This window comes from Botryllus schlosseri, chromosome 7 (assembly GCF_051294905.1).
Source record: "Botryllus schlosseri isolate E-star chromosome 7, Bs_hap1, whole genome shotgun sequence".
NCBI lineage: Eukaryota > Metazoa > Chordata > Ascidiacea > Stolidobranchia > Styelidae > Botryllus > Botryllus schlosseri.
The window spans coordinates 12,565,322-12,580,530 of NC_137242.1; the positions used below are offsets into that span (position 1 = coordinate 12,565,322).

Below are 15,209 nucleotides of genomic sequence, written 5' to 3' on the forward strand. Positions count from 1 at the left end.
AACTATAATGACTGTGACGAATATTCTGATATACGGTATCGTTTTGTAACGGCGCCCCGGGTGCTATAGTTACTCAAATTCGGGCTATTACCATCCACAGTAATCCTGATGTCGAGTATATCAAACCGCATAAGAGAGTCATAATAAAATTTTGAGATGAAATATATCAACTTCCGATGCGACATTATTTACGTTTGGAAAGAACTCTCGATGAAACGAGAGAGTGTTCATGACGTCCTGCTGATCTTCACATCTCCACAATCGCGTCTCTATAGTGTCCGTAATATATCATTCGCCCATTGCCATACGATACACTTGACTTTTAACTCAACCGCGAGCGTGGGCCAGCTATAATTGAATGGATGGAAATGGAAGGAAAGCTATTCTGTGAGTAAATGAACACGATCGAATATACAGTTCAAAGATGTAGACAATGACAAAAGTCTTCTGAAGCGTTCTGCCGATTTGTGTTGTTGAGAATGTTAGCATGTAATTGTTCAGTTCAGTTATCAGTAATTATCGGCACATTATGGAGGAGCTACTGAAAGCACATGAAACGGCGCGAATTCGGTGATCCATGAACCAGTCAGTCAGTTTTCTGAAAGGGCGCTATTGGCTACGCTGATGCAGCATTGGAATGACTTAGTGCGCTTGATCCGAAAGAGCGTACGTGTTATGACATGCTTATATCTACATGCTATGGTATAATTTACAGCTCGACTCCATTGGATGTCAGGTTTTTCGCCTTCATATTCCCACGTTATCATGCACTTTTATGGCTTGAGATTGAAGATTATGATTGAGATTGTGACTCAATCGTTTAGAAATGTACTAAATAGTCAGTTCAGCTCAGTTCGGTCCATGATAGTCCGCACAGGCCGATGAGGTAATCTCAAGAACGAGCGCGAGATTGCTTATTCGTACTTATTCTCACCCGTCAACTTGAAAATTGAACAGATTGATAATATAATATCGTATATATTATTTCATATCATGTATATTGAATATAAACTCTGTATACATTATTCATTTATTCTTATTATTCACATTTAAATGCGAGTTATTCTTATATCTATATAATGTATGATATGTTTTTCGTGATACCACGTTCTCTCGATATTATATCATCATCATCACCATTGGTTTATTAGCAATTTTATCAGTTCAATGCGCCACAAAATGCGATACAATGAAAAGATAGGACGGTGTCGAAGCGACTTGGAGTATAGTCTATGGAATCAGACACCCACCTTCACCCAGGCGATGTAAAGAGGAGGGATGCACACTGAATGAAAAGTAAAGAAGATACTATAGAATAAAAGCAAGCGACAAGAATGGGGTGGCATGTCATGGAAGGCGAGATCGATAGGTCAGTCATGGTCCGGTAATCTTGAGGATGGACTAGTATTTAGGGCTGGGCACAATGATTCGAGTACTCGAATCTGAATCGAGTATTAATTTTAATGATTCCAGTCGAGTAGTAAAAGACGATTTTTTCGAGTACTGAAATTATACGCTCCTCACCACTGAAAGTTGATTTATAAACGAGGAGTTTATCAACGATCAACGAGTTTATGCTAATTTCACTGTTGAAGCCTTGAAACCTTGATTGGCCGTATCGTAGCATGCGAAACATGAAGTACAAAGCTACGAACGTTACTGGAAATAGCACATTCCCGAAGTCATGATCATCCCACAATATTGTCACCAAGTGCAATGAAATCGGTATGGCCGAAAAAAATAACCAAGTATCCTTAATATGATGGGTAACAGGCATTATATTCTTTGTGGTCGCTTAAAAGGTACATATTTGAACTTTGACAAATAATATTCTGCTATGACGTCATAATGAGTGATACTCGATTGCTCGACTCGACTCGAAGCATTTTACGTGATTCAGAATCGAATCACTCAGGTACTCGATTTTGCCCAGCCCTAAATTCATTTAGTAATATTATACATACACAGAAGTCGTGGTATCGTAGTACAATAAGTGACATAATATAACTCCTGCTTGTTATTGTTTGTGTGAAACGTCATAGTCCATGATTTACTGAACGATACTGTATATTCTTTCTGACTTTTCCTCGCTCTCTCTCTTTTACAAGTCAGTCGGAAAAGGCGAAGAAGCGAGGTAGGTTTTGGAGTCGTTAGATCCAGCGAAACGAAATGACTCGTTTGTTTTACGGTCATGAGCGAATAGGCATTGGCAAATGATAATAGTCAGGAACAGGAAAACGGACAACATTCTCGTACTTACATCTTGAATAGAAGTATTAAAGCTTTACTGGCGGCGCAGATAATTCTGATCTTTAGTTAGTTAGGCCGCGACCGCAGCCTAAGCCGATAGCACCAAAACAATAAAACCGAGAAAGGCATAATCGATTTTTGTGATAACAGTCCATTTTTTCATATGTGGGTCTGTGCTCATGTTCGTTGACAGAACGAAAAGTGATATCCGCTATATCAGGTTTTAACATCGACGTGCTATCATATTATGTTCGAGAATATCCCGTAATAAATTCAATCGACGCTCGCAAACTTGAAATTCTGCATCAGTTTTCTATCGATAGAGGTACTATCAATAGTTACAATCGCAACGTTTCTTATTCATTCCCTCGGTTATATCTGTCAGTTAGATCTAACTGACAATTTTCACCGAGAATACTTTATTGATATGGATTTATAACTGCGCCTTCTCTACACGAATCGAAGCGTAATATGCTGGACTCGGTATCGAATCGGCCATGTAATCGGTTTTGCCATAAGCTATAGGTAAGAATACGAAATTTCATCGCGTCTTTCAATACAGGTAACCGACTTCAAGCAGACTCGTAGACTATTGGGTGTAATGTAGACATTCTGGGCAGATGCCAACGCAAACCAAGATTTCGGTCTAAGTAAAAACAAACTTTCGGGAGATAACTTGTACTTGTAACGAATACTTCGATGCTTGAAACTATGAAGAACTTGGGCCAGATTACCTCCAGCAGTAAAGAAAAATATGCGACAAAAATACTGCGATTCACCATTGGCTCCATTTCCGCATTTACAATAATGTACTGGATGCACGCGGCATCAATACCTGTGATGATTGAGCTGCCGAAGCGAGTCCCCGGAGTTCGCATGCAGGGGATCCGCACGAAAATTTACCATTCCCAATGGCTTCAAATATTTCCTTGTCTTAAAGCCATGGTTCATGTCGTGAAAGATGGAAATCGAGGGTCCATCACCAGTGCAAGGCAATCGTCAATTGAACTTCTCAATGTCGACGACCAGCTTCGGGTTGGTGGAATCGTGAAGGCTCGGATAATATCTCGCAACGCAGCTGGTCAAAGAAAATCTTACGGCGGAGACTTTTTTTACGTCATACTTCGACCGTCAGGATCGGATAGTGACGGCGTTACCTGCGAAATATCAGACGAAATGAACGGCAGCTATATCGTGTCTTGTATTATGCCGTGGACGGGAAAGACTAAGATAGAAGCCGTTCTGATCCATCCTAGCGAATCACTTTATCAGCTTATGAAGAGATATTCATCCGAGAAAGGGTTTCGGATTCACCAGAGAACAACCATGCTTAATTCCAAGAACGAGACTGAGGCGACGGCTTGCTCCATTGGATTTCCAGACAAAAGGTGTATATAATATTAAGATAAAAATATGCTTTTCTTTTATTAGAGTCCCACATATCCCACCACTTATATATATTGTAGTAATGCTGGTATTGATGTGTGGGGGCAAGTCATCCGGGTAAAATATCTAAAGTTATGAATGTGGACGTGAGGTGATATCGACTCACACGTACCAGACCTTTGGAGGTGCTTCTGTCCGAACTTGACCGTATAGAACGCTATTGCATTCAAGGATTATTACGCCTTCCGCGTGTCAATTGTTTATTGACATTTCAATGTGATTACACTCTGCATAGTGGATTCCGAATACATCCCCCCGAAAAAAGATTGCGCTCCTGAATACCATTGACTCGCGAGGTATATTTTGTTTGTTATTTATTGTCCAAAATATCGGAGCAAATCTGGAGATATCTACACTTTTTAGCTATATCAATTCAGTTACAGTCACGTAGCGTTATTGAAGACGAAAAGTGTTGAAACAATGGATGTTATTCAGTCCCTATATACCAGTAAAGTACATGTTTCTTTGACAGTTCTATTCTGGTCTGAGCAATTATGGTCATTATCAATAATTTAGCGGATCGTCATGTGATTTTAGCTAGACGTACTTTTACGGGTCCGCGCATCTTTTCTTTCTTATACGTATCATCCCACGCTATACTGATATCTACGAAAATGTAAACAGTTTGATACGACACTGCGCAAGACACTTCTACGTAATCAAAACTGGCATGCAATAGTGGTTGCGGGCGGTTTTATCAAATATGTTCGATATCCGATAGTGGGAACTGTAACTGATACTAAAACAGGCTACACCATAACCTCTTATCATTTGATATCACTGCCTACCTATGTAACAGTGATGAGCGGATAGTGCTTTTCGAGACTCCGAATCCCTCCGACAACTTTAGTGTCCGAGGAAAACTCCCTCCGACTCCGAAGACCTCAATCCCAGACTCCGAGATACTCCGATGAATCTCGTCAAGTATCCGAAACAGTGGCAAGCATGGTACACTTGGTAATGTGTTTTACTAAATTAATCTGGTAATATGGTTGGCCTCATAGTTTTGTCTACTCTCCGGTCCCCAATTGCGGTGCAGATGGCTGATTTCTATGCACTTGGCAACCATTTTTGCTTGTTACCCGTCATATTACAACTTTACAAGGTGTCAACTGTCTGTGTTTTGGTTTGTAATCATAATCAAGAGTGTATTCTGGTCAGAGCTTTCCAAAGATATCGGAGACAAAAGTTACAATACTCCGAAATTATCCTAAAAAATATCTGTAGTAAACTCCGACTCCGCTGCGACTGTCACAAAATCGGCAAAACTCCGCTCCGAATCCACTCCGACTCCGCTCCGATGCTCATCACTGCTATGTAATAGCAATAGCACCTACCAATATAGCTGCGGGCAATACGTCAATCGACCCGTGCTGCGGTATATGTATGTGCTCGTGCTGCGAATTAAGGACATAGCCTACTGACACCTATATGATTGGAGTTTGAACATTGAACAATGACATCAATATGGATAGACGCAAAGTTAGGATAGTTAATCTCAAACGTTTACGTCACCAATTTAGGTACACTTCAGGACAGCCTTATACTGTATGTTAAACCGCGTGGGCCAAAACGCTCTGAAGCAGTGATCCCCAACCGCGGCTCTCGGAGGCCCATGCGGCTCCAAAGTAGCCTTGTTGCGGCTCTGATTGACCTCTACATATGCCACAAAAATATAATAGACGACAGTTGTTGTTGTTTGTTTCTATGAAGAATTATATTTCTGTATATGAATGCTAAAATGATGGATATTAGTTATGTCCGAAGCCGCCCAAACCGGGAAAGAGAATTCTTGCAGACTAAACGCATGTATGAATCTATAAACACTAGAGATGGTGTGAACGTGATGTTCACGTTCCCGTTCTGTGTGTAAACCTCCGAAATTTAGAGGTTCACGTTCACAAAAGAACCTTGGTAGGTTCTGCACTGTGAACTTTTTTCATTTATTACAATTTTCACTTCATTATTACATCTTTGGCTGAAGTGCGGGACACTCTGTGCATGGCGCTGGCAGCTTAAAAAGATCAACACTAAACGAGCATGCACTTTGATAATCTCAAAATTTTACTTGCTTTGTTAAGAAAAGTTCGAAATATCCAGCTTTCCGTTTGTGAATATATAGTGACTATCTGCTGTGAGCTTGACCCGAAATCACACAACATCAAGAGTGAAATACACTACATGGTAGTTAGCGAATGATGCTTATTCAACGAATCAATGAAATTGATATCGTTGTCTGATGTTAAAAATCTAGAAGGCGTACGTACCGGGTCAATCCTGACTTCATATGTATATTGTATCATAAAAACCAATTCCGTGAGATTGGGTTGTTGGCAATACTGTATAACTTGTTAATCGATAACAAGTATAGAAATCCGTTTTAAACTCTGCTCAATATCAACGTAGCAATACTCAGACGTCGAATACATTGTCCGGTCTGGCCTTGACCGTTAAGGCGTAAGCTTATGTTTCCTCGCCAGATTTGGTCGAAATTGTTGGCCAAGCGACGAAAAATATTGATTTTATGGGATTATTATATCCTTCGATTGCACAGTTGATACATTTGGTGACGTTTAAAACGTCAATATGTACTCCAGCATTGTGGCTTTATGTGGCCCGATTCGACACTAGGTATCGTGTACGACTTTACAGTGTACGTACATTAATATAGGCTATCACTTCACTGAAATGTAGCGTTGGAATTAGCAATATGACGTCACGTGACGTCATGAGGCTCACGTTCGCGTTCACAAAGAACCTTTCAAAATGGTTCACGTTAACACGAATCTGAACATTTCAGAGGTTCACACTATGCCTAATGAATACCCATCAGAAAAGGATACATCATGAGTTCTGCTTGACATATCGTCTCTGTGAAGAGTAAATGTCGACACAATTTTACTAGCATAAACATAACGGCTCATACTCAAGTATAAATTGCAACACGTCCGATATGCAGAGTATAATCCCCCGCAAACTTGTGCGTTCGTTGCTGGCATGTATGAAGACTGAGGAGTGAAGACTGAACAGTGAACAGCTATCACATAACGACATTATTATTATGGTACACACACAGCAACAGTGGCGCTTATCGTCTATTCAGGCCTTGTGCGCCACGACAATGCACGACATAATAGTATGCTGTAGTAATGATATGCATTTTTAGTTTATTTCAATGTATAGCACTCGCCAATCTGCGTCTATCGATGCTAAAATAACCGATATAGAATCTAAGTCTATGTGCATGCTTTTGAATTAGCTGAATATTATGATCCGGAGGTAGGCTAGCTATCTTTAAATTTTCGTTATAAGCAGCATTCTCGAGTGTTCTCATGCGGCTCCATACGTTTGAAATGCGGCTCCGACATCCAAAAAGGTTGGGAACCACTGCTCTAAATCGATGAAACGAGACTCCAGATGGAAACCTCAAGTAGGAGACGGCTATGCTGTGATGTTCGATTCACTATTAGGTATCAAGAACGCAATTGACCAATGACCATGCCGTTATGGGGGAGTGTGGTTGTATGGCGGTTAAAATTGCTTGATTGCCATCGTCTCGCGCTTTTGCATCATGCCTTTTAACACCTGATGATCCGTAAAATCATAATTACCAGACACCTAATACAAATTTATTAACAGATTGAATCATGTATTACCAACTCACTAACCAGGCCCCAATACTCATAACAACTTGGTTCCGCCGGACAACGTTTCCCAATCATGTGATATATGTCTGACTGATTCGCTGATTATGATTAAATGAGATGGCGCATAGGCTAAATCACGCGAGTCGGCTACATATTTTAGGCCATACATACAATCTCTCTAATCTTCCAGTTATTCTTAGCTATGCTTGTTGTAGTTGTTTTTAAAGTAATCATGGTCATCCTTCTTCGTTGATGATTTTTTTTACACCATGCCGATATTCTTCAATATGATTCCCGAACTTAGCACGCCCCACCCACTTACGATCTATCCTAAAATACCTCTTATGGGGATCGGGAGATCGGAACCGACTCTTTATTTCTACTGTGAATGTAACTGTCCAATGTCCAATGGACAATGTCCTTGCATGTATTAGGATACTTTGATATCAAATCGTTGATTAGTATCAGGTACTAGAAAAAAAAAACGCATGAACCGTTCTCGTAGTATTCCCTTGCGTCACTTGCATGTCTGCAATTTCATGTGTGTTTTCTAGGATGTCATCCACGTAGCCCGTTATCCGCTCAAGTGGCGAAATCCTAAGTGTGATAGTTAATGCGATTCTGGGTCAGCTTCAAACAATTTTAAAGTACTTTCGGCGAATGGTATGGGAGAAAAGTGGAGAGAGAGAAGAAGTGCACATGTCATGTAACTACTGACTTTGCTCTGCCATATAACATTCAACCCAGTGGTACAATCCCTTCATGTGACTCCTACATAGAGTTACCATATGTCCTCCTTTAGGTGGAGTAGTCCTCCTTTTTCAGGAAATCGAAAATTTCCTCCGAGGAGGCCTAAGTGTCCTCCTTTTTTTGAAATTCGTCCTCCTTTGTAGTTTTGACAGGCAGGTCTAACTAAAATAACGGCATAAATGACGCGAAATCTGTAATGCGGACGCTCAAGGGGGTCATTCGGTATTCTGTACATTTGGACTGTAAAAATAACCTTTTCTTAGTAAACACAACAGGATTTCTAGTACAGATTTTTGAATCAGCAGTTTTCTAATCTCGTAATCGGACTGTTACGATTTGTAGAAAATGTCTTCCTTTCCTGATTCCAAAATATGGTAACCCTATTTTAGGGGTAAACTGGATTCGCGAGACGTCACCATCGTAGGACTATATATGCAGCATATATTGTATTGTAGAACATATGATTGATACGGAACAGTGTCTAGATTGGCACATGCTTTTTGTTTCTCCTGGCAACGATACGCTGTATAAAAATAGTATCATTCGTTTCAGACCTGACGAACTATGTGATTACACGAATCCTACTCACGGCGAGAAACGCACTTGCGTAAAGCCACCTTCCGGAGAATGCCCGAAGATCATACTATATCAGAAAAAGGTGATTGAACGACGACCTCGTGAGACACATCACGATCACTTGTATTGTAACGAGGACAATTACATGACACGGATATCCGGATCAGGAATCGAAATCTCAGTTCGAAATTACAAAAGAGCAGCAACCGCAAATAGTTACACCACCGGTAATTTGTCATTCATCAGCCTGGATCCGATGCGTCCATCCGGGTGGCTGAAAGGAGGAAAATGGAATTCGTTTAAAACAGACCGATCATTTGGCCACGACATCGCGACTTTGAAAGCCTGTCTGTCCCATAAAAAACTTCACTTTTTTGGCGACTCCACCGCTAGGAATTTATATTCCCACATCGTGAAAAGTCTCAAAATCAAAGATTACGGACTGAATAATTCAGTGGCCTGGTCTCGGGGACGGGACGGAACCTCCTCCAAGCTAAACATGACAATCCAGTACCGGTCACACGGCCCGCCTCTCAACAACCCAGGCCCAGAAGACGCCCGCCCGTACATGAGTGACTCGTTTGACGCTATTCGTGTGGGCGGCAAGGGGACGGTCGTTGTCTTTACAATAGGGTACCATTTTCACTATTTCGATCCTGACGCTTACTTGCGACGATTGAAAATAATAAAGCAAGCAGTAATTTCTATGCTCGAACGTCTGCCAGGTGCTAGAGTTATCGTTAAAGGTCTACATTATCACTGGGAATACGGGTTTGGCAGGTCGCCCTGGCTTACCTACAAGTTTGTGACTATGTTACGTCACGAGTTTCGGGACGTTACCGGGGCAGTTTACATGGAGCACTGGGATTATACTCTCCTCCGTAACAACAGCGGAGTACACCCTGAACGTGAAATATTCTTGGGTACGTTTGATATTCTAATGACGCACTTATGTTTGCTGTAGACGTGTTAATGCTGTTGTTGATCAACGCATTGAGAGGGCACTCGCAACGGTGTGCATTTGCAGTCTGTAGTGACAGCCACTAGCACCGCATATAGTCTGCTCAACCTGATGAACTTTTATGCTGATTTTAACATTATTTCTACATGCTGTGCATGTGTTTATATAATAGCCTATGCACGTAGTTAGACCGCTATAATTTTTTGTTTACTTCCTTATCAGGGGGAAATTTTCATCGATGTACGGCTAATAGCACAGGATATTTTAGTCATCTCAATTTTATAGGCCTATAGATATCTATGGGTCATCTGTAAGAAACAATATGTCGCTATAATTACATTATTTGTATAAAGTGCACGTGCACTTGTTTAATTTATGATACTAGATAGCTAATCGCCTTCCTACTGTTAGAGTACTAGAATTTTAATCGAAGACTACATATTTTGTAAATATTTAAGATTCACGTATTTACGACAATTCATGCCGTCGTCTTTTACATGCGGCGAGTTGCTGCGCCATGATGCTTTTTGGTAAATATGTTGCACGATTGTTTGTTTTCTTTGGATGATGAATGTCCGACTGTTCGTGTCAAGTATATAATCAAAGGGAGCCACCTCACTGTGTCGTCATCAAAATGAATTACAAGTTGAATAAATTTGAAACCATGTCGTCTCTGGCGCGATCATTTGATCACGCTCTCGCTATGTGAAATATCACTTTATCATGAGTTATTGCAGCGATATACAGTCGACTATAGGGGTTGCGGAACCATTGAAGTGACGATAGTTTCACTGTATAGTTTCCAAATCGCTTGATCCAAGGATATTCGTAAATTTTCCACAGGGATACTTTATACCTATCGTTGACACATTCTAGTTAAAGGCATTTGTATAGAACATCTTCGTAAATCCGATAATTCATATCGCCCGACGATGCAATGTACAAACATACAAGGTTCAAAGGATCAAAGTTAAATTTGAAATAATTTTCCAAGCGGCTTTTATTTCGAATTCTGCACATACGATTGCATATGAGGCAACGTCTTGCCTCTCGCCTATACATGCGAGACCTGAAATCTGTAGCAGACTAGTTGCAATATGGATGTGCCGTGATTTAGTGATGCTTTATCGCCACTGCCCGTAACTTGTTTCATCTCATTATATTCAGTAAACTCAAAAGCAATGTAGCCTATGAACTCATTCACTTTTATAGTCGACGGTGTTACTCGTAAATAGGAATAGGAAAAGGACGTTTGTATTTTATCCTTAACGCTTCTGCGGCATATACACAATGAAGACCTATACTCGAGTCAAATGCACTATGTTGTGAATGGTTGCCCATTTGCCCAACCCCCAATTTTATCCCCATGCTCAAGTGTCGCAGGCCTTTTTGTCGGATGCCAAAGTGTCGCATGCTATTATGACCCATATTCATATTTCCACGGACCGTTGTGAATGGATGGAGACAGTGTTGGGATGACTCGAGTCAACTTTTTCAGATGACCTGACTTGACTTGACTCGCGTCACTTTGCAAAAATGACTTGACTGCACTCGGTTTTCAGAAATGTGGATAGACTCGTGACTCGAATAATATTTTTCAAGCCAATTTCAAGTCATCAAGTAATCGGTGTCGACTAAGTCGACGTACGGTGTACTGTACAGTGTACATACACGATCTCGACACGGTGATATGACCTGCGTCAGCAACCAGTCATTCAACGATTACGCAACCTTGTTTTACTGAGCCTACGTCGGTATGTCACAAATCAATTGACCGCAAACGATGTGATCAGAGCATACGTTATCGCAGAGCAGAGTGCTTACCATGAGGAGCCTCTGTTATGATTTAAATCGGACTGATATAGTTTGCACATTCACATTACTCGTCAGAAATTGGTGCAGGCTTAAATTGTATCGTATGATTTGTGTACGTTTTTGCATCACACCGATTTACTTCAAATTTCTGAGGTCTCATATTCCATCATCTATATTTGGCTGACACTTGCTAACATAGTTGAGCAATTCTAATATATGTGAGCCATAGAAAGCTCCGTTGAAGGTAAAATTTCCTCGATATTCGTTACTCGATTCTGAATGCAATGACTTGAAACATGTCTGGTACTTTGAAAATTCGTCATGAGTTCATCACTTGCAGACTTGAAGAGTGACTTGATTCAACTTGATTAGACTTAACTCCAATCACCTCCAAAAATCGAGTGACTTGACTTAACTCGAGTCAAATATACAATGACACGTTATGACTTGTCACTCGTATGTACAATGTACATCACATTTTACGAAATATTTTGACTGCATGGACAGTACACAATCTCCCGAATCAGTCCTATGATAAATGACAAATCAGCGGATGTGCCAAACTATGATCACGTTACCGCACAGTTCAAATGATATATTGAGTGAAGTCTTTAATTACATCCTTCATAAGTGGTTAATAACACGGTGAATTTTAAACTAAATCGTCATAGCTAAGTCTGTAGCGTACACCCTGTTACGTGATTCACACAGGAGGCATTTAGTACCTATTACGAACGTAAAGAGAACGTTCGCATTACGATTGTGTTCTAACGAAAAAGCATTTAGGCTAAAACACGGATATATACAAGGCCCTTTTTACAGTGCGTTATCTTTTTAGCCATGACCACGTATATATGAGAAATAACATCTAAAATTGCAACATTCTGATCATTTGCATGCATGCATTCAAGCGGCATGGAATTCTCGAAAGGTACGTTATAATTGTATTAACGACATATTTTCACATTATAAAGCAGTGGTTCTCAAGCTTTTTTTAGACACGCTCGCTTTGTGATGGTGACAAATGTCACACACCCTTCATCGTCATATCACAAAATGCAACCGGAATGATAGCAATCCCAACGGATAGATAGTTTGATTGTATGGAAGGTTATGACTGCGGATGAGAGAATTCTCAGATATGAAATTCGGACTATTGTGGAAGCCCATCCGTTGACCACGGACTTGCCATATACTATCGCAGACTAACGAACGGCTACTACCTGATGTCGCACTATACACAGAGCTATATCTATGAATTGGAGTTAAATGGCGCTGAGCGCGAAACTTCTTAGTTGACCGCACCTTCGCGCCCCCTTCAGATGCCTTCACGCCCCCAGTTTGACAACCACGGAATAAACAAAGCATCAAGAGGCGTCCGTCCATGCACGGCAGAAGGAGCTTCATTGAGCAGCGATTGCTTGACATTCCCGCATATTCTTGTTATCCATAAACTGGTCATATTTGGTCATGAGCGCATTTGCAGAATGAAACATGATGTATAATCCGAATGTGTCATAATCATTATAATCATAATCATACTAGGTAACGTTGTAACAATGAACGCAAGACGGACATTTCTGACATTTCTGTAATGAAAAATCGGTGTGCACGTGCCAGTGCGTGCAGTGCATTCAGGGATATCCCTGAGTGCATTTATGGTGTAACCGAGCGAAACTATTTCAAACTAAACGGATGAATTCGGTCAATATAATTGGTTCTTGCATATATTGTGGGTCGCGTTTGTAACGCGGTGCTCAGATTGCAAGGACAGAAGTATTCGACGCTCGAACGCTTCGACGCCCGAATATTTCAATGACTTCTTTATCTCGGAATTGAAAGCGCACAAGTACAACACACGCGGGTCCACGTCGTCCAAATATCATATGATCGACCGACAAGATCATCGCTATGTATCAAATGCGCCAGACCTGACGTGTGGAACAGTATCCCGCCGGCCATCCGACAGTCGACGAGCATTTCCAGTCCACATTCAAGTCTAAATACAAGCAATTACTACCAAACATATACTAGTGTATCCTCAAGATTACCGGACCATGACCTGACCTATCGATCTCGCCTTCCAAGACATGCCACCCCAATTTTGTCGCTTACTTTTATCAATACTATCTTCTTTTACTTTTCATTCAGGGTGCATGCCTCCTCTTTACATCGCCTAGGCCAAGGTGGGTGTCTGATTCCATAGACTACTCCAAGTCGCTTCGACACCTTCCTATCTTTTCATTGTATCGCATTTTTGTGTATGGAACTGATAAAATTGCTAATAAAGCAATGATGATGATGACGGACCGACAATGGACATATTCATGTCGAACGTTTCGGTCAACACTTGTTGACCATTTTTGGCCAAGATTTCATAGCCTACAACTACAATCATTCTGGGAGCTCACTCGCGAAGTCATATGTTAATATATTTTGATGTGTTACAGCTCGGAGACTTCTGGCTCATAAATGCTAGACCCGCGGGCTGCGCACAATGGCATAGCCAGAAAAAATATTTGGGGGTGGGACGAAAAATTCGATGACGTAAATGCGGTTACTTCATGAATTGCGAAGACAGCTGTCACCGTTCAAAAGATCGCTCACACGCAAGGTCGTAGCCACGTAGCTACGTAGCCACGTAGCCACGTAGCTCGGGTGTGTGGGTGGGGGGAAGGGGGGACGGGGGGATAATTATTTATGAGTTTAGGGGAGCTCCCCCGTGGGAACTGCTCACAGAACCGTACATCCTTCCATGGGCAAATTCATCACTGCCTTTTGATACATACGATTCTCAGGCGCACACACATACCCTATGAAAGCTTCCAGTTGCCAACTATAGCTTGTATTATGCGATCGTTTCATGAACGAGCCCAGATCGGGCTTTGTCGCGCGAAGCGTATTTATTTTTGTATAAATGAAAGAATTTGATCAATAATATTGGTGCGTGTATATGAGCAAGTGGTGGTGGATCATTCCAGTCTGATACCGAATACTGCGCATGCATATTTTCTGTACCACCATCATTGCCGTCTGTTTTTTACGTATTTTGGTTGGATGAAAATAAAGACTCTCTCTCTCATGCGTCGGTTTTATGGCCGTAAATCCATTTGGGAGCGCACTTGACAGAGTCGCGTGTAGCCTTCTAGTCTACTCTACTCCACATGTCTTCGTGTGTCCCGGAACGGAAATTGCCGGAACTATAACCAGTCCCCAACCCCCATACTGAACTAACACCCCTAGACTCAATCAACTCAACGACCTTGGCGACTCTATAGATAGTGTATCCTCAGTGTATTATCATAATTGAGCATGCAGCTGAATTCGACTATGGGTATTTACGGAAGAATTTTTTTCGGGATACCGATAATAGAATAAAAACATGTATGGGCACTAAATTTTCAGGTTGCATTCATCTGCCCCAAAATAATGTAATATTTATTGATTTTACGAAAAATTACCGAAAATTGGGAGAGGGGGGGAGATCGCCCCTTTGCCCTCTCCTGGTTACACCAATGGCTGCGCACCCGACTAAAGACTAAAACATATCAGAATCGTTTTTTCTAAGTAGAGCACCGAAAGTAACATAAATTTTCTGGAGTTTTCAATCTAAAATGAACTGACACCAATGATTCGTAGCCATATCCGTTTTGACGTTCTCGGATGTTTGGCAACTGAAACCATAAAAATGCGTGGGTCCTATGGTCAGGCTATTGTAAGACTATAACTTATCAATATCGTTGTGGAATATATTAAGAAATTGT

General features: G+C 41.1%; 1 protein-coding gene across 1 annotated transcript; it reads left to right on the forward strand.

Annotated features, from left to right (window-relative positions):
• Positions 1-309: 309 nt before the first annotated feature.
• LOC145443034 (NXPE family member 3-like) lies at positions 310-10,300 on the forward strand. Its single transcript, XM_080321015.1, has 2 exons — positions 310-3,638; positions 8,646-10,300. Exons 1-2 carry the CDS (start codon positions 2,950-2,952, stop codon positions 9,631-9,633), a joined length of 1,677 nt encoding a protein of 558 aa, XP_080177141.1. The 5' UTR covers positions 310-2,949; the 3' UTR covers positions 9,634-10,300.
• The last annotated feature ends 4,909 nt before the right edge of the window (positions 10,301-15,209 follow it).